Here is an 18,452-nt window from a genome sequence, read left to right on the forward strand (position 1 = left end):
GCATTTTGGGCGTCTCCTGCAGGCTCCTGAGACCTCAGACTCAGAGCCGTCAAGAACTTGGGGACCACGTCACGTCAGGGAGGACTAAGATTAGGTCTCCCTGAGTTGACCTGATAGAACCAGCAGCTTTGGTCTTGAGTGAAGCGCAGCCCCGTCGCTAAGAGCAGTTATGTGTGGGGTGGGGGGTGAGGGTGAGGAGGATATGAGACGCTCCTGCTCGGAGATCACGCCCCTAACTGGAGAGGCAGAACCTTTCCACCTTCCCGTTTTCCCAAATCTGCTATCCATGGCAAACACTAACCCACCTAGATCACTTGAAGTGGTACCAAGTCCTAGTTTTCACCTAAAACCGTGGACCTGCCATGGACTTAGCCCTCGGAACGGCACAGTGAATGTTACTCAGTCATGCCTGGGACGTTAAACTCATGGGACAATGAACAAGTAAACAGCGGCTGGAACAAGAGGCTGTTTGGTGGGGACCTACAGGCAGGGCGGTGTGGAGGGGAGCGATTGTCGAGGTCAGGGAAGGCCTTTCCCAGGAGGTGGCACTTGAGCTGAGCTGAGTGACAGCCAGGTGACAGCTCCATGCAGAGGAAGGAACAGGGCCAGAGCCCTGGGGAAAGGAGCCCGGTTGTTCAGGAACAGAGGCTGGGCCTGGGTGGCTGCAGTGTGGTGGCCACGGGCGACAAGTCTGGAGGGGGTTGGAGAGCCGGGCAACGGGAGGAGCGCAGGCTCTCATGGTGCCTGTGGTCACTGGAGAGTGTCTGTAAAGCTGTTTCTTGCTCTTATTGGCAGGTAACCTTTACAAAGTTTTGTTTGGTGGTGAAGATAATGACCACCAACTCCTTGGGGGATAATTGGTCTTGCACAGAAAGCGCCAGACATCGGGCGGGCTCTAAAGGGGCCTTGCCAGAGTCATGTGGCCTTCCTTGCAAGGCACTTATTAGGAGACTTGAACCATGGATGCTTTTCCGTCCCTCACAGGGAAGACCACTGGGATCCCCATCCATGTCTTTGGCACTGAGACTCACATGACGGCCATTGTGGGCATGGCCCTGGGCCATCGGCCCATCCCCAATCAGCCGCCCACAGCGGCCCACACTGCAAACTTCCTCCTCAACGCCAGCGGGAGCACGTCGGTAGGTGCCAGTCTTCCTCTGCCGTAAAGCCTGCAGAGTCATCTTTGTTGCCCCTCATATCCCATCCCATCCTGGGCACAGTCCCCGGCTTTTTGGGGGCATTGGGGAGGTATGGGGAGAAGGTAGTATGTGGTTGGTTTCTGTGTCTCTGCCAGTTTTTTCTGCCCTATCAAGGTAGTATAATGGAAAGACCAGGGATTTTTTCATCAGACCTGAGGTCAAGGGAGGGACCTTGGTGGGTATTGCCAAGAACCTGTTTGCTCACCTGTAGCTTGGGGACAATACTAATTCCTGTCTCAGGGGGTTGTTAAATAGTTCTTTTGGAAGCAGCTTGTAGGGAACAGAGCTGTGCATAGTTCTTGTTACCTGAGTTCTCTGGGGCCTTAATGACCAGTAGCTTTTTTCCCAGCTGTTCCCTGCGACTGTTTCTCTCTCCTTGTCCCCCCAGACTCCAGCCCCCAGCAGGACGGCGTCCTTTTCTGAGTCCAGGGCGGATGAGGTGGCACCTGCAAAGAAGGCCAAGCCTGCCATGCCACTAGGTAACTCCCAGCAGTTTCAGGACCCTCCTGTCCCCCTTCCCTTCCTGGGCCCTGCTGGGCCAGCAGAGGTGGATGGAAAGCGGTTTGGGCTTTGCTTTTGGGCATGGTGCCTGGGATGGGAACAGACACGAGGGCGTGGTGGCTGGAGCCTTCCCCGTGGGCTCTCCTGGTGCTGAGGGCCCACGCTGCGCCTGGGTCAGCCCACTCCCCGTTGTCTTCCCCTCCGCCCCCTTCTGTGGGGGGTGTGAGCTGGGCAGGGAGGCTGCGGAGGAGACAGGGGTACAGAAATACCAGGTGGGGGCAGGGTCCCTCAGACTCTCCTCCTGAGTGGACGGCAGGAGCCCAAAGCTCAGGATGGCAGAGAACTCCCGCGCCCACGCCCCCAACCATCCTGGGGCTCTTACCAGGACATTCCCTTCCGGTGAGCCCACCGCCAGGGCACACATTGTCTACCAGCCCGTCTGTGCTTTGCCTGCTCGTCTGTCCCTCCTGTGATTCACCAGAGACATGATCCCTGCCAGCCAGCCCTTGCGACCAGCACTAGGTAACCTGTGTTAGTTACCACTGGGCTGACATGGCCTGTGCGGCCTCTTCCTGGGACGGACAGAGCGTGCTTAAGGCATCTTGTGAAATAGTGACGCTGGCTCCAGGCACTCAAGATTCGAAGCTGCCGCCCTGCAGTCCCCAAACCGGCAGCTTTGTCCACAGCACAGAATGACAGGTCCAGTCCCTCGGCCTAATCATCTCATGGTGCTTCATGGGGACAAAACAGGTTAAGAGGGTGGGACCGGGCCCGCTGTCCCTCTGGAGGGCCTGGGCCTTTGGTGTTCAGCACACCCTCCAAGCCTTGGTGCTTTTGCTCCTCTCTGCGCTCTGTGCTCCTTCTCCCCTTCTTGCCTCCACTCTGCTGATCGGGGGTCTCTCTTCTGTTGGCCTTGCTCCTGTCTGTTGTGAATAGACAGGAGACGGTGAGCGCAGCAGCCCTGCAAGGCTTGTCCATGGACCCCTCCCTGTTCCCACCCGCTCCCCTCCAAAGCCTCCAGCCATCAGCGGGTCACTCAGTTGCCTTGGTCATTTTCTTTGACAGATTCAGTCCCAGGTCCAAGATCCCTGCAAGGTAGGATGCCCCCAGCTCCACGTGTGGCTTGTTAGCGGGTTACAGTCTTACGGTGTGCTTTGTCTCCCCGTCCCCGGTGGGTTGCAGTGTTGTCTGGTATACTTTCTGTCCCTGCCTTGGTGTGGCCTGTCCCAAGTCCTAGTCTTCGCTCTCCCTTCTTTCCCACCCCTGCTTATTTCACGCCCCCGCTCTCCTTGCCGTGGGGCTGTGACTCTATACGGGGGAGGGGGTGGAGAGCGCAGGAAGGGCAAGAGCCAGGCCCACAGCCTTGGAGAGTGGGGTGGAGCCGGGGAGGGAGGGTCCTCCGGGGAAAGCGGGAGCCATGGAAACTGAAGGGGGAGTGGCAGAGCCAGCGGGCCAGGAGGGGAGCCACTGACCACCTGATTTTCACCTACATCCCGTGATGTCCTCGTTTTCTTTTCCCACCTCAGCCTCACCACCGCCGACTTCATCCCAGACTCCCAGCACCAGGGACAAGTTTAGATTTCTCTGGGATTTGGGTGGAAGAGAGAATGGAGAAGGAGAGAGAGAGACCCGGAAGGGTGTGCAGTAAATCTGGCGAAGGGACTGGGCTTTGTCTGGTGTGTGAGGTCACTGTTTAGCAGGGACATTTTCTGTGTGTGTGTTCACACACACTGTACACATTCATCTATTGACCGAGGTGAATAGGTTCATTGAGGTGAATAGGTGAATCAGTTCAAAGTGTCAGGGCCTCCATTTACCTTTTTGACATTGACAGCTGTGAGAGATCCCCCGCTCTGGGGAAGGGGAGTTTCTGGTGAAGGGGGGTTTCGTAATGATGACCTCTGACTCCTTGCTAAGAAGAGGAAAGGGGTAACTAGGCAAGGTCAAGTAGCCCTTCCTCCCCTACCTCTGGCAGCATCCACTGTTACCTAAAAGACCAGACCTGAGGCTGAGCCCTGCTCAGAAGGACAGAAGGAACGGGGGCAGACTCTCAGTGAGAGAGCTCTTGGCTGTGGAGGGTGGAGGTGGGGTTTAGTCTTACTGTCCTGAGCGGTGCTGAGATGTGGGAGAGGAAGGAGGGCGGTGGATCAGGAAGGGAGGGTAGATTGGGCCAGGACAGCAGAGCCAGTGGAGGCGCCTGGTGGGGGCTTAGCCCCGGAGCACAGGTTCTCTCTGGGGCCTCCATCTGTGCTGCCGCTGGGCTGAGGATCGCCACCTTCAGTTTTGCCTTCTCTGTGCTCTGAGAGCTCCAGTTCTGCCCCCTTTCGAGCTGGAAGTGCGGGTGGGTTCGTAGAGATTCCAGGCCTTGTCCTGATTTCTGTAGCCTCTCGGGTGGGCAGACGGGTGTATGTGCACATGCGCGCATGCTGACTCTTGGGGGTGTGGGTTCCCCGAGGATGGGGAGTGGTGGGGCGGTGCTGGCTTTATATCCCTCCTCAGTTGCACAGTTGAGCTGCATCTCAGGTTAGGACAGAATCCTGGCTCTGATGCTAGATGACCTACAATCTTCGTCATTTGGCAGCTCTGGCCTTCAGTTTTCTGGGGCTGGAAAGTGAGGGAACTGGATTAGGTGGCCTCCCTTGTTCTGTGATCTCATGTCTCGTTGGAACCCAGATGGGTCCAGGGCACGGTAAATCCCGGGTGTTTGCACCATCAGGAGCCTTCTGTCGTGAGAAGCTTATGGCTGTGATGGAAGAGGCAAGCCTGCGTAGGGATGAGAATCTTACATGCCTTGGGAAACTGGTCTCTTTTAGCCAACCTGTGCTAGTACAGTAGGTTAATTAATACCAATGCCCCTGAGCTCTCTGCATTATTTTCCTTGGGGGAGCTGAGAACCTCCCCTGTGAGCTACTTTTCTCCAGCAGAAAGCAGGAGGGTCAGGTGACCTTCCCGTCTGGGGTGACAGCTCAGGAATGCACTTCTGCCAGCTCTTGTTGTTCCCCTCACCCCTTTCCTGACGCCCCTTTTCTGCCGGCCTGTCCAAGAGCATTGTTCTGAGCAGGAAAGAGCCACCTGGGAGGAGGCTGTGGGGAGAAGGTCAGGTGGAAGCTCTGTTAGGATAAGGCTACAGCAGACCTCTTCATTGGACCTACGCTGACCTAGAATCAAGAGGATTCAAATCCTGTCCCGAGCTGGCTTATGTCCAAATTCACAGGTGATAAAGATTGTTGGGGAGCCGTTTGAAGTCTTGTGGTAGACAACAAGGTCCTACTGCATAGCACAGGGAACTATATTCAGTGTCCTTTTATAAACCATAGTGGAAAAGAATACACAAAAGAATATATATATGTATAACTGAGCCACTTTGCTGTACAGCAGAAATTAATACAACATTGTAAATCAACTATACTTTAATTTTAAAAAGTCCAAGGGACTTTCCTGGTGGTCCAGTGGTTAAGACTCCATGCTTCCTAAGTCAGAAAGAGAAAAACAAATATCGTATATTAACGCATATATGTGGAACCTAGAAAAATGGTACAGATGAACCAGTTTGCAGGGCAGAAACAGAGACACAGATATAGAGAACAAACATATGGACACCAAGGGGGGAAAGTGGTGGGGGGGGGGTGGTGGGATGAATTGGGAGATTGGGATTGACATGTATACACTAATATGTATAAAATAGATAACTAATAAGAACCTGCTGTATAACAAATAAATAAAATTAAATTAAAAAAAAACAAAAACAAAACAAAACGACTCCATGCTTCCACTGCAGGGGGCACAGGTTCAATCCCTGGTTGGGGAACTAAGATCCCGCATGCCCACGCCCCCCCGAAAAAAAAAAAGTTTAAAAAAAAAAGTCTTTCGGTCACCCAAATTGGGAGAGCTTAACATTTTTTTCTGGTGACTTTAAAAATAATTGATCAAGCCCTCGTTTGCATATACACACCTTTCCTGTGAAGTTGAGCAGGTCCTGTAGGAATTCTGCTGTCTGTTCACTGCTGAGTCCTTTGCCAGCCAGGCAGGTCCTCTCAGTTCATTTTGCGCTCTCTGCCACCTCTTTCCAGAAGAAATCTAGGCGCCTCTTCCCCCCACGTTCTCAGAGTTCCATCTTCTTGACATTCCTTTGCAGTTTTGACGTGTCGCCCTCGTGGGACATGGGGCATGGAGGGGTCTGGCAGGCAGCCCCCGGGGGGGATGTGTTCTGGGTGTACTCGCTGTGTCTCTGCCCCCCAGGAAAGAGCGCCACCCTCTTCAGCCGCCATACCAAGACCATCGTGTGGGGCATGCAGACCCGGGCCGTGCAGGGCATGCTGGACTTTGACTACGTCTGCTCCCGTGACGAGCCCTCGGTGGCTGCCATGGTCTACCCTTTCACGTGAGTTGCGCATGGCAGGGAGGCTGGACGCGGCCGCCGAGTGGGATGTCCTCATCCCATCTCCTCCAGCAGCAGCACAGAGCTGGGCAAGCCCTGGATTGTCCCCTTTGCCCGAGAAGCATCTGCCCACCCCAGACGGGGGTGGTTGATGTTCCTGGGGGATCTTTTTCCCCCACAGACTAAACTCTTTGAAGGCAGACCCTGCCTTTCCGCCTTCCGGGTGAAGCCCCTCCCGAGCCCTGGCAGGTTAAGAGTGTCCTGACCCCTCCTCTGCCTTCCTCACAGCGGGGACCACAAACAGAAGTTTTACTGGGGTCACAAGGAGATTCTGATCCCCGTCTTCAAGAACATGGCTGATGCCATGAAGAAGCACCCGGAGGTGGATGTGCTGATCAGCTTTGCCTCCCTGCGCTCGGCCTATGACAGCACCATCGAGACCATGAATCACGCACAGGTAGCTCACTGCGCCCCGGGGCGGGAGGCAGGGGCACCCTGAATGGTGTCCGCTGAGACAAAGGCCTTGGGATTCGGGACTGGCCAGTGATTTGGGGGATAGTGGTTGGAGACCTGATCTTCAGGAGGCAAGGTAGTCGCCAAGGGTAGGTGGGCTGCTTACCCGGGCTGGCAAAGAGTCAGTCCGGGGTCGTCTGCCTCCACCAGGTCCTCTCTGTGCTGAGATTGGCTTTCAAAACAGGATCAAAAGCACTTTTTTTGCTTATTGTAAAATTGTTACATATTTATTATAGAAAAGAATTAAGTGCTGATAGTAAGAAGGAGAGGGTAAATACCTCAAGTCTCATTTGCCAGAAATATGGTTGCTGACCTTTGAGTACATCCTTATTCACACCTTTTTCTGGGTTTGAACAAATGGAATAACGCTGTGTCTGTTTTATAATCCTTCAGTGACTCTTTCCACATCAGTACTTACCAGCAACATCATTTTTGCTTTTTCCAGTCTCATGATGAGCATACGTCCTTGTTTCCCCAGGGTTCATGTCTCGAAGTCAAACTGCTGCATCAGAATGTGCAGATTTGAAAGCCTTTGATCCATCCTGCCCAGGTGCCCTCCAGGAAAGTCCAGAAATGGGGACGTAAACTCCCATCACTAGTTTGAGAATGCCTGTTTCTCTGTACCCTTGCCAACACTGAACGCTTGGACGTAAAGAACATACATACTTGACAAAATGATAGGCATTCTATTTAATTTGCATATCTTTGATTATTAACTAAGATGAGCTTCTGAAAATATGTATTGGCCATTTGCATTCTATGACATGGCCTCACCTCCTTTTTTTCTGTTGAGGTGTTTGTCTTTTTTGTTACTGATTTGTAAGAGCCCTTAGGGATTAAGATATTGATTTTTCTGTTCAAAATTATTGTCCGATCCCAGACTGGCTTACTTCAGTTTATGACTGGAAACTTGTTTTGATATCTAGATGAAGCAAAAAAGAAAACACACCTGCTAAAAATGAGCGGCTTTTCTAGTTTAGAACAGAGGTTGGTGAACTACAGTGCAAGGGCCAAACCCAGTCCCCTGCCTGTTGTAAATAAAGTTTTATTGGAACACAGCCATGCTCACTTATTTACATATTGTCCATGGCTGTTTTTATGCTGCAGAGGCAAAATTTAGTCGTTACCGCAGAGACCACATGACCAACAAACCCCAAAACACTATCTGGCCCTTTATAGAAAAAGTTTGCCTTGGATCTTTCCCGCCACCCCCCACCACCCCCTCTGGCTTCTCCCTCAGCCCACTCTCTGGTCCAAGTGTGGAAGCAGCTTGTTTCTATCAAGGTTTTGTCCTGTGGGGATGCACAGTCAGAGCCTCAGAGGGCACAGCAGGGATAGCCCTAGATAGCTGCTTTATGATCCGGCACCTAGACAGGTGGGAAACAGGTGGGGCTGAGTCTCATGAGTTTTTGGATAGGTGAGAATATAACAGTTTGGACTACAGCAAGTTTTCAGAAACATTTGTTCCCACTTGGTTACTGACTCACTGTGGTGTTAACCAATGGAGCGCAGTTTTGGGTGCCTCTCTTTGGGGGGAGGGTTGAATGATCAGGGTAGGAACAGAGGCCTGTGGGAAGAAGGGGGTGCATATTGTTATCATTACTCCTGGAAGGGGGCCTGGGAGATGGGTTCTGGAGTGGTCGCTGCCTCGACATCTCAAGTGGTGAAATGATAACGGGAAGGGACTGTCCTCGTGCTCTAGATCCGGACCATCGCCATCATAGCTGAAGGCATCCCCGAGGCCCTCACGAGGAAGCTGATCAAGAAGGCGGAGCAGAAGGGAGTGACCATCATTGGACCTGCCACTGTGAGCATCCCTTCCACTTCTGGGCCCGCAGGAAGCTCATTGCTGACTCTACTGTCTCCCGTCTAGTTTGAAAAGATTGAGAGAGTACCTGTTGAAAGTCAGTCTGTCCATTTCCAGTTAATTTTTTTTTCCAGCTGCGCCGTGAGGCCTACAGAATCCTAGTTCCCCAACCAGGGGTTGAGCCCAGGCCCCGGCAGTGGAAGTGCTGAGTCCTAACCACTGGACCGCAAGGGAATTCCCTGTCCGTTTCCAGTTAATTTTTTTTTTTTTTTTTTTTTTTATTTATTTAATTTATTTATTTATTTATTTTTGGCTGTGCTGGGTCTTCGGTTCGTGCGAGGGCTTTCTCTAGTTGCGGCAAGTGGGGGCCACTCTTCATCGCGGTGCGGGGACCGCTCTTCATCGCGGTGCGCGGGCCTTTCACCATCGCGGCCCCTCCCGCTGCGGGGCACAGGCTCCAGACGCGCAGGCTCAGCAGCTGTGGCTCACGGGCCCAGCCGCTCCGTGGCATGTGGGATCTTCCCAGACCAGGGCTCGAACCCGTGTCTCCTGCATTAGCAGGCAGATTCTCAACCACTGCGCCACCAGGGAAGCCCTCCAGTTAATTTTTTAAAGGACTCTTTTCACAGACCATATCACCTTTACAGTTTCGAGGGGCTAACAAGATTTCTTTAAGTGTCCACCCTCAGACAACCATAGCATGGTCTTTGATTATTCCTTCAACTGTAAACCAAAGAAGAATCTACCTAGGGGCCTTATTTTTGACCCAAAGGCCTTTACATAAGAAAAAATTGCCCCGTGAATGTTTTTTGTTTTTGTTGTTTGTTTTTACTTAGTTGTTGTGTTAAAAATTTGGCTGAAGCTAAGAATTTTTTTTTTTAACATCTCTATTGGAGTATAATTGCTTTACAATGGCGTGTTAGTTTCTGCTGTATCACAAAGTGAATCAGCTGTATGTATACATATATCCCCATATCCCCTCCCTCTTGCATCTCCCTCCCATCCTCCCTAACCCACCCCTCTAGGTGGTCACAAAACACTGAGCTGATCTCCCTGTGCTATGTGGCTGCTTCCCACTAGCTATCTGTTTTACATTTGGTAGTGTATATATGTCCATGCCACTCTCTCACTTCGTCCCAGCTTACCCTTCCCCCTCCCCATGTCCTCAAGTGTAAGATTTTTGAGCTAAGCAAGGGACCTTTCATCTTGGAGGTAGAGGGTGATCTTGAGCAGAGGTGCACACTTGCATCAGACACCTTTACTGGGTGCTGTTGCCCTTTTGGAGCAAAAGAAGCGACCTAACCCTGAGTATACATCTCCAAATCTGCAGTCGTAAGCCACGTTTTACCAATAAGGCTCCCTTTTTTCTGTGTGATGTCTCTTGATGGGGAGAAGAGAGTCTTCCTCAACAGGAAATCTGACATGCAGGTGCTGGCCAGGGTGGGCTGGGCAGGTAATCCCGGGCTCTGTGACCACCCCCCGAGCTCTATGGTCAATCAGCCCGCCCTCCTTCCTGACCGCGGTTTCCGCCCCTGCAGGTTGGTGGCATCAAGCCCGGGTGCTTTAAGATTGGGAACACCGGCGGGATGCTGGACAACATCCTGGCCTCCAAGCTGTACCGCCCCGGCAGCGTGGCCTATGTCTCGCGTTCAGGCGGCATGTCCAACGAGCTCAACAATATCATCTCTCGGACCACGGATGGCGTCTACGAGGGCGTGGCCATCGGCGGGGACAGGTGATCAACTGAGGGACAGGGCGCTAGGTCCTCTGTCTCTGCTCGCCGCCCGCCGCTGAGTTCCAGGCACATAGGGATGTTGCTTAAGTCCATAAAATGGGGCATCTCTTCTCTGTCTCAGGACCAACATGAGCATAAGATCAGAAAATACAGAAAAAAACACAGAAAGGTGTTTTAAAAGGTGTTTGGGCTTTGGGGGTAATTCTGTTTGTTGTCTGAGTTGTGGCCGGAGGGTGGCAGCAGAGTGCAGTGCTTAGCAGGGCTCATTCTGAAATCAGACCCCGGGGGGTTCAAATCCCAGTTTCCCTGTTTGGGGTGGGGTGGGGTGGGGTGGGGGCAATCCTGGGCAGGTTACCAACCCTCCCTAGACCTCCATCAACCTTACGTAGCAAACGGGTAAAGTCATAGTCCCTACCTCCTGGGGTTGTTGGAGGATTAAATGAGACTAACACAGGGCCTGGTGCTTAGTTAGTACTCAGTGCTAGTTGTGGTTAATAAGAGTGAAAGGAAAAACTGTTCCTTTACTCACTACCGTACTCACACTTCTGGCCACAAATGTGGCCAGATTTTCCCACACCAAGCAGTTCTCTGATTCTCTGCAGACACCAGCTGGAGGTCTTACAATTCAGTTCACTTCTGACACTCTACTTCGGGATAGCATCATAGCGTCAGGTCCCACAGGTTCGGGGCTCAGTCCCACAGGAGTGCCCCCAACTTCATATGTCAGTCGCAAGTCCAGCCCTCTGGTACTTCTGACCTGACCACTGGCTATAAGTCGGAGGTTCCCATGACCCCCTCCTCAAGTTCGATAATTTGCTAGAAGGGCCCACAGAACTAAGGAAGAGTTTGCTCACTAGCTTACCGGGTTATTACAAAAGGACGCAACTCAGGAACAACCAGATGGAAGAGGTGCAAAGGGCAAGGCATGTTGGGTACGTGGAGCTTCCCTGCCTTCTCTGGTGAACACATCGCAGGAGCCCTCCAAGAGTTGCCTCATGAGAACAAAAGACACTCCTATCACCCCCATGACTAAGGAAATTACAATGTTTTTAGGAGGGCTGTGTCAGGAACCGGTGTCAAAGACCAAATATCAGAACAAAAGATGCTCCTAGCACCCCTGGTCACTCAGGAGATTACACGTGTTTTCAGAGCTCCGTGTCAGGAACTGGGAGCAGAGACATATACGTATTTCTTACTATTTCACAAATAGTGTCCTCATTATTTTTGTTAGTAGCAACAGTAATCAGTAGGTCATCAATTGAGTAATGTCTTAGAGCAATCCCTGGTACTTATTACCATAATAAATGTTAGCCATTACTGTTTACTGTTATTACTGCTATTAATACTGCCACTGTTCGGCTCAGAAACCAAAAGCTGTTGGGAGAATGAGTCACCTTGTCAGTCTTCCTGGCTCTCCCAAGTCATTTCAAATGGAGCAACTGCGTGAGAAGGGACTCGCTGAGGTCTTCAGGGAGGTGTCCTTGGGACCCCTAGTCCCCAGGTGCTCCCTGACAAAAGGCTCTGGGTCAGACGAGTCTGGGCAGTGCTGCCAGTTGTACTGTCCTCCTGGGATTTAAATGCTCCTGAGCGTATCAGAAGCACTCGAAGATCTACAAGGACCTTGTAGATCTTAAGCCTACTTGGCCTTAAACAACTCTTTTGCAAACTCATGTGACAGTAGAAAATTTAAAAAAATATTTTGGCCTATACACAGACCTTCTAGCAATCGCCTAGGATATAGCTTGGTACGTTGTATTAATTATCTTTTGCTGTGTTTTAAAAAAGTCACCCCAAAACAAAGTGGCTTCAAACAACAATAAACGTGTATCCTCGTGGTTCTTGTGCGTTAGGATTCAGGGCTCAGCTGGGCAGTTCTGGCAGGTGGGCTGTCTGTTGAGGTGGTCAGATGTGGCACGCTGGAGGTGGCCCGTCCACGTGGCTGGCAGGTGGTTCTTCTCTGCGGGCTTCTGCACAGGCTGCTGAGAGTCCTCAAGACACGGCGGCTGGCTTCCCCTAGAGCGAGCGATTCAGGGGAGAGTGCTGGACAGAAGCTATTTTTTTTATAACCCCGCCTTGGAAGTCAATGTCACAGAATGACTTCCTCCATATTTTGTTCATTAGAAGCTAATCATTAAACTCTACCCAAATTCAGGAGGAGAGGCATGAGTTTCCACCTTTTTAAAAGAACTTGTGGACATATTTTACAATCACCCCACATGTGCTCTCGAGGCATCTCTTACTGCCGTATGAACTTCTCTTGGCTTACTAGTTCCTCTTCCTTCCCTTCCCTTGTGCCCCATTTACTACCTCCCCCTCCCCCATGATTCCTAAGGCATCTCTGGACCCTCACTGGGCATCCACACCCACAAAAAACCCCGCAGTGTTCTTAGTACAGGTGTGCTTCCCACACCTGTACACACACCTCACCTCACCGAGTCTCCGGATCCTGAACACCCTCCCTGCTCTCACCAGGTACCCCGGCTCAACGTTCATGGATCATGTGCTGCGTTACCAGGACACCCCAGGAGTCAAAATGATTGTGGTTCTTGGAGAGGTGAGTTATTTTTAAAAAATGGTTTTACAGCAGAGATTGACACAACATTGTAAATCAGCTATACTTCAATTAAAAAAGAAAAGGATACTTGATTATTAAAGTCAAAAAAAATTTTTTTCTGATTATAAAAGTAATGATGATTTTAGTTTTTAAGAAATTCATGCATTTTGGTTATCTATAACTGAAAATGACAGTCCCTGGTAATCCTACTCCCTAGACACTGGGGCTTAGAGGCTGTCACTGTTAACACTGCCGTGTTTGTTCCTAGGAGAGAAGTTCTTGCCTCTCGGTGGCACAAGATATTTTAGTGCCAGCAGAGGAGAAGCTTTCACTGGCTGGCCCCAGTCTGTCCCTGGTGGGCAGTGGATAGCTGGAGTCAAAGAGCCTCTCTTACTTGTGCCCCTGATCAGGTCTGGTCCTAAATTATCTCATACCCTTAGTTCAGGAAAGGGGAGTTCCGGGGACTCTCCGAGGATACCCACTGCCCTTTAAAAATTCTTCCTTGCATCCAAACTCGATCTTCCAGGCCAAAGCCCATGTCCCCTCATTTTCTAGCCAAGTTCTAGCTCGGGACACCTGATGACCCTGGCCCCTACCTGATTTGGGACAGATTTCCTGCTGCATTGCTGCTCTAGGTGCAACTCAGAATGGGTTCCACTGACTTGGGGGCTTTTTCTTGTTCCCTGTTCCCTGGCAGATAGGGGGCACGGAGGAATATAAGATCTGCCGGGGCATCAAGGAGGGCCGCATCACCAAGCCCGTGGTCTCCTGGTGCATCGGGACCTGTGCCACCATGTTCTCCTCCGAGGTACAGCCGGGACAGATCCCTGCTGGGCAGGGAGGCCGAGAGAGGGGGCGTCTGAGGGGAGCCGTGTGGTCATCTTATGAAGCAGCTGGTTTCTTCGATAAACGTTTATTACCTGCTTGGTTCCTACAAGGTCCAGCTGGGGCCCTGCTCTCTAGAAGCTAAAATCCAGTTGGAAGAGACAAACTCATAGCCAGATTAAGGCCAGAACAAGGCTCTGAGTCCCTTCTCAGAGTAGGAGCAATTTACTGCCTGGAGGAGTTGAGGTGGCTTCATGGAGAAGACGAACTGCTCCTTAAGGAATAAGGAGGAGTTTGCTGAGCTAGAGGGAGGCTTGGGAGGGAGAGGACACACCCTAGGCTCAGAACTGGGGAGGGGGGGTGGTGGGCTCGGGGAGAGGCTGTAAAAGAAAACCTCTGGATGTGTTAACATGACCGGATGCCTGTGACAGTGCCTGGGGGCAGAAGTAAGTACAGCCTGTAGTGGATGTTAGATAGAAAAGCTCTGAGCTGTCGGACTCCTGCTGGGTGCGATCGGCCAGACCTCAGCCCCTGTAGTCCAGCTTAGACAATCCTCTGTCTCGAAGATGGCCCACCCGGTGAGGATGAAACCGAGGAAACAACCACCTGTCACCCATCAGTTCATCAGTAGCTGAGCAGGCTCTGAGTGTAAGGCCTTGACCTCTGCTGTGTGTATATGAAACAAAACTTGGCCATCAAGGATTCCTGCAGCAATGATAATCCCTACGCTTAAACCCTCAGTTCTTCGAGTCAGCCTGTCACCCTATCCTTTCGCCCTGGATTGCTTGCCTTTCCCCATCAGAGTCCTGCCCACCTCCAAGTGGCAGTATTTGTCCGGTTGTAAAATGCACCTCTCTTTTGAACCAGCAGTTCCATTCCTGCAAATTTACTCTGTGGGTCTGCGTGCAAAAATATTTCAAGGTATGTGTACAAGGATACTCACTGCAGTGTTGCGATGGCAAGAGAAGGAAACACCCTAAACGCTGGTCGGGAGGGGACTGTGTCCTCATGGCACGGCCATGTAATTGGAAACCAGGCAGGAGAAGAATGAGGTGGATTTTGAGATGTCGACATAGAGTGCAAGTTATGTTGACTCTAAGAAGGGGCAGGGTGCGATAAATGCTTATCATAGGATCCATCTGGTGTAACTATGAACTGTGCATGTGTATCTGTTCTCTAAGTAAGTGAAACGGGAGGGAGCGGGTCACGGAATCCTGCCCATCCTCCAGGGCTGAGCTCCACTCTCACAGGCTTGAGAATCAGCTCTTGGTGGATCTGTGTGACTGGGGCAAGTCGTTTAGCCTCTCCGTACCTCAGTTTCCTGAGCTGTAAAAAGGGGATGATTCGGGGTTGTTGCGTGACTTACATAAGAAGGTAATTGTAAAGGTCTGCCACATACAGGTCTTAGCAAATACTCATTTCCATTCTTCAACACACCTGTTCTGTGAAGTGCTTCCTGATTCTCTTTCTTCACGGCTGCTCTCCCCTCCACCGCAACAGCCAAAAATAATTCCTCCCTTCCCTCCAGGGTTTCTCTTCACCAGCTCTGCTTTACAAGAGCCCCCCACCTCCCCACTCCCACTATGCCGAGGACACCTCCGAGAGGGCAGGGACCCTGCTCTTCTGTTTCTGGCCAGGTGCTCATCATCGCCCCGTGGGTAGGGCAGGTCCTCAAGGTGTTTTGCTTTTGCTTTTTGATTCGTTTTTTTTTAACAACTTTCTTTGTGTAGTTTCAAGGATATACAAATGTAGAATAGTACCTTGACAGCCCAGCTAATAAGTGCTTTTTGATTTCTTGAACAGGTCATATGACCTTGCCCTATAGAGGAGGTGAGATAGGTATACAACACAATATCCTCAGTTCAGTGCCTCGGGGAAACTGAACTGAGAACTGGGGGATGGGAGTAGAGACAAGGGGACAGTGGTAAGGTGGCATTTGCACAAAACACTGGTCCTGTAGCAGTGGTCCTCAAAACAAAGACAACGGGAAGCTTCTATAAATTATGAACATGCGATATCATCTCTCTCCCTTCTAAAAGCTTTGGTGTTAGCTTTGAGAAATCTGAGTTACACTGGCTTAACTTCCTTGGACACAGTGTTCTCTAAGTTTATGTGAATGCAGAACCTCCTTCCCACCCCATCCACCCACGCAGATTAAATCCTACAAAGAAGGCATTGGGAACCCACTTTGAAGCATGTGTCTTCAAGCCCCGCTAACTGGAGCAGCGGCTCCTAACCTTTTCAACACTTCAGCCCCTTTTGTTATATGTCGTGGTAAAGAGCACAGTGAGAGGCCACATTGCCTGGTTCAAGTGCTACCACGTACTACCTGTGTGACCTCGGGCAAGTTACTTTACCCCTCTGTGCTTCCATTTCCTTGTTGAGAGGAAACAGTCGAAGCTACTGAATGATGACATTTGTAAAGCTCTTAGAAAAGTGCCTGGACACAGTGTTATTTAAACAGGGAAGGTATTGTTATGATTACCCACCACACCTGCCCTAATCAGGGTTTTATACCATGTTTCATTAGGTTAATTCCTTTTCCTTGTTGCTTAATCAGAGACACAGGTAACACTTAGCTCTTCTGATTGGTTTTCTCTTCCCTCTCACTCCCCATAACCAGTTACTACCCCTCCATATTCTATTGACTTTATAGTTTAATCTTAGTTCATGCTCAGGTGGAAGGGGGCAATAGCTAATTGGCTCCCTGTGATTGTTGCTAAGTGGGAATACAGGCCAAATGGTGCAAAATCTGACTTTTTAAAAGAAGCTGGAAACTTGTTGTTTTTTAAAAACCATTGAATTGTGCACTTTATTTATTTATTTATGGCTGTGTTGGGTCTTCGTTTCTGTGCGAGGGCTTTCTCCAGTTGCGGCAAGCGGGGGCCACTCTTCATCGCGGTGTGCAGGCCTCTTACTATCGCGGCCTCTCTTGTTGCGGAGCACAGGCTCCAGACGCGCAGGCTCAGTAGTTGTGGCTCACGGGCTTAGTTGCTCCGCGGCATGTGGGATCTTCCCAGACCAGGGCTCGAACCCATGTCCCCTGCATTGGCAGGCAGATTCTCAACCACTGCACCACCAGGGAAGCCCGTTGTTGTTGTTCTTAATTAATTTATTTACTTATTTTTGGCTGCGTTGGGTCCTCGTTGTTGCGTTCGGGCTTTCTCTAGTTGCGGTGAGCGGGGGCTACTCTTCGTGGCGGTGGTTTCTCCTGTTGCCGGGCACGGGCACTAGGTGCACGGGCTCTAGAGCGCAGGCTCAGTAGTTGTGGCTCGCGGGCTCTAGAGCACAGGCTCAGTAGCTGTGGTGCACGGGCTCAGTTGCTCCGCGGCCTGTGGGATCTTCCCGGACCGGGGCTCAAACCCATGTCCCCTGCATTGGCAGGCGGATTCGTAACCACTGCGCCACCAGGGAAGTCCCATTTGTATTTTTAATGATATCTTCTGGTGTTCTGTTTTGCTTAATAAGGGTACATCCTTTATACAAAGTATGCGCAGGACAGTCCGATCCCGCCTGTGAGCTCAGCTTAGCTAAGGCTGGCAGTTTGTAACTTCTCACAGTTGCTCGAAACTAACGGCTATTCTCTGTCTCCCCACCCGCCACCCCGACAAGTGCCCCACGGGAAGCCACATGAAGGTGTTTGCGGAGTTGGGTGCTAGGCTTGGTGTCCTGGCTGTAGTGCACCAGCTGTGTGACCTTGAGTAAGCTCTTGAGCTGCTTGGTGCCTCAGGTTCTCACCTGTGAATGAGAGTCAGACATCGCGCCTATTCAGTGAGCTTTCTGGAGGCTTGAAGTGATTCACATAGAGCACTGAGTGGGGTCCGGCCTGTAGTCAGTGCTGATGGTCCCAGGAGCCTTTGTCCTCTCTTTCGGGGGATTAAGGGGCCTGGTAAAGCTGTTCTCCTTTGCCTTCCAGGTACAGTTCGGCCACGCTGGAGCTTGTGCCAACCAGGCTTCTGAAACTGCAGTAGCCAAAAACCAGGCTTTGAAGGAGGCCGGAGTGTTTGTGCCCCGGAGCTTCGATGAGCTTGGAGAGATCATCCAGTACGTGGAGCTGGTGGAGGACGCCACCTCCCTGTCCCTTTCCCATTCCCTCCCGAGGACAGCACCCTCTCCAAAATATAGGTGTCTGATATGCCTGGACCCTCTCAGGTGTCTAAGGCAGCTCTACGGATGGTGCAAAATCCTTTCTTTCTGGCTTTCATTTTGTTTTGTTTCTAGGAGCAGCAGTTACGCGCCGTTCAGACTGGCGTTAAAACATTTCTGAGCCTGCCTAGTTGGCGGGCCATAAGTGAGAGAAGGGCATAGAAACATTAGAAAATGTCATCTCAAACCAAATGATAAAGAGCTGCTGGATAAGCTATTGTCTCTTCCCGTTCCTTCCGTCTGGCCTTCCATGGCTTCCAGATTCTCAGCCTTCTCTAAAGCCCCATTCAGAGACGGTGGGGCAGGCCTTGGCTAGAACCTGTTTTCATAACTGCTGACAGGAGGGGATACAGAGCTGGGAAACTCGGGGGTAAGAGGGAGGAGCGTTCGTGGGATGGCTTAGAAGAGCCCAGAAGAATAAAATCCACATGGATGTCTTTTCTTCTCCCCTTCCCCTGCCTCCCAGGTCCGTGTACGAGGATCTCGTGGCCAGAGGGGTCATCATACCTGCTCAGGAGGTGCCGCCCCCGACGGTGCCCATGGACTACTCTTGGGCCAGGGTAGGTGCCACGTGTGTCCCTGACTGTGTGGGCAAGGTGCACTGGAGCTTGTGAGGTGGCCCCTTTTGACCAGCAGGTGAAACAAATGCAGGGCCCAGGAGGGCAAGGGGTGGCGTGTATCTCCCACAGCTGTGTGGCCTGACCTGGGAACAGGGGCTGGGGACAAACAATGTCCTCTAGAGCTGTTTGCACCTGCTAAGAGATTTCAGGCTACTTGTCTAAGGCGGGGGCATA

The 18,452-nt window shown here is 51.3% G+C and overlaps 1 protein-coding gene across 1 annotated transcript in view; it reads left to right on the plus strand.

The window, feature by feature from the left end:
- ACLY (ATP citrate lyase) overlaps window positions 1-18,452 on the plus strand; it is a 42,881-nt gene that overhangs the window by 16,485 nt on the left and 7,944 nt on the right. Inside the window, exons 12-21 of the mRNA XM_057535282.1 lie at window positions 985-1,139; window positions 1,588-1,678; window positions 5,940-6,081; window positions 6,367-6,535; window positions 8,294-8,398; window positions 9,937-10,133; window positions 12,606-12,687; window positions 13,385-13,495; window positions 17,429-17,556; window positions 18,125-18,218. Of these exons, the coding sequence (XP_057391265.1) occupies window positions 985-1,139; window positions 1,588-1,678; window positions 5,940-6,081; window positions 6,367-6,535; window positions 8,294-8,398; window positions 9,937-10,133; window positions 12,606-12,687; window positions 13,385-13,495; window positions 17,429-17,556; window positions 18,125-18,218 (1,274 nt within the window). The remainder of the gene's footprint in view (window positions 1-984; window positions 1,140-1,587; window positions 1,679-5,939; window positions 6,082-6,366; window positions 6,536-8,293; window positions 8,399-9,936; window positions 10,134-12,605; window positions 12,688-13,384; window positions 13,496-17,428; window positions 17,557-18,124; window positions 18,219-18,452) is intronic.

The sequence above is a fragment of the Balaenoptera acutorostrata genome, chromosome 20, assembly GCF_949987535.1.
Source record: "Balaenoptera acutorostrata chromosome 20, mBalAcu1.1, whole genome shotgun sequence".
NCBI lineage: Eukaryota > Metazoa > Chordata > Mammalia > Artiodactyla > Balaenopteridae > Balaenoptera > Balaenoptera acutorostrata.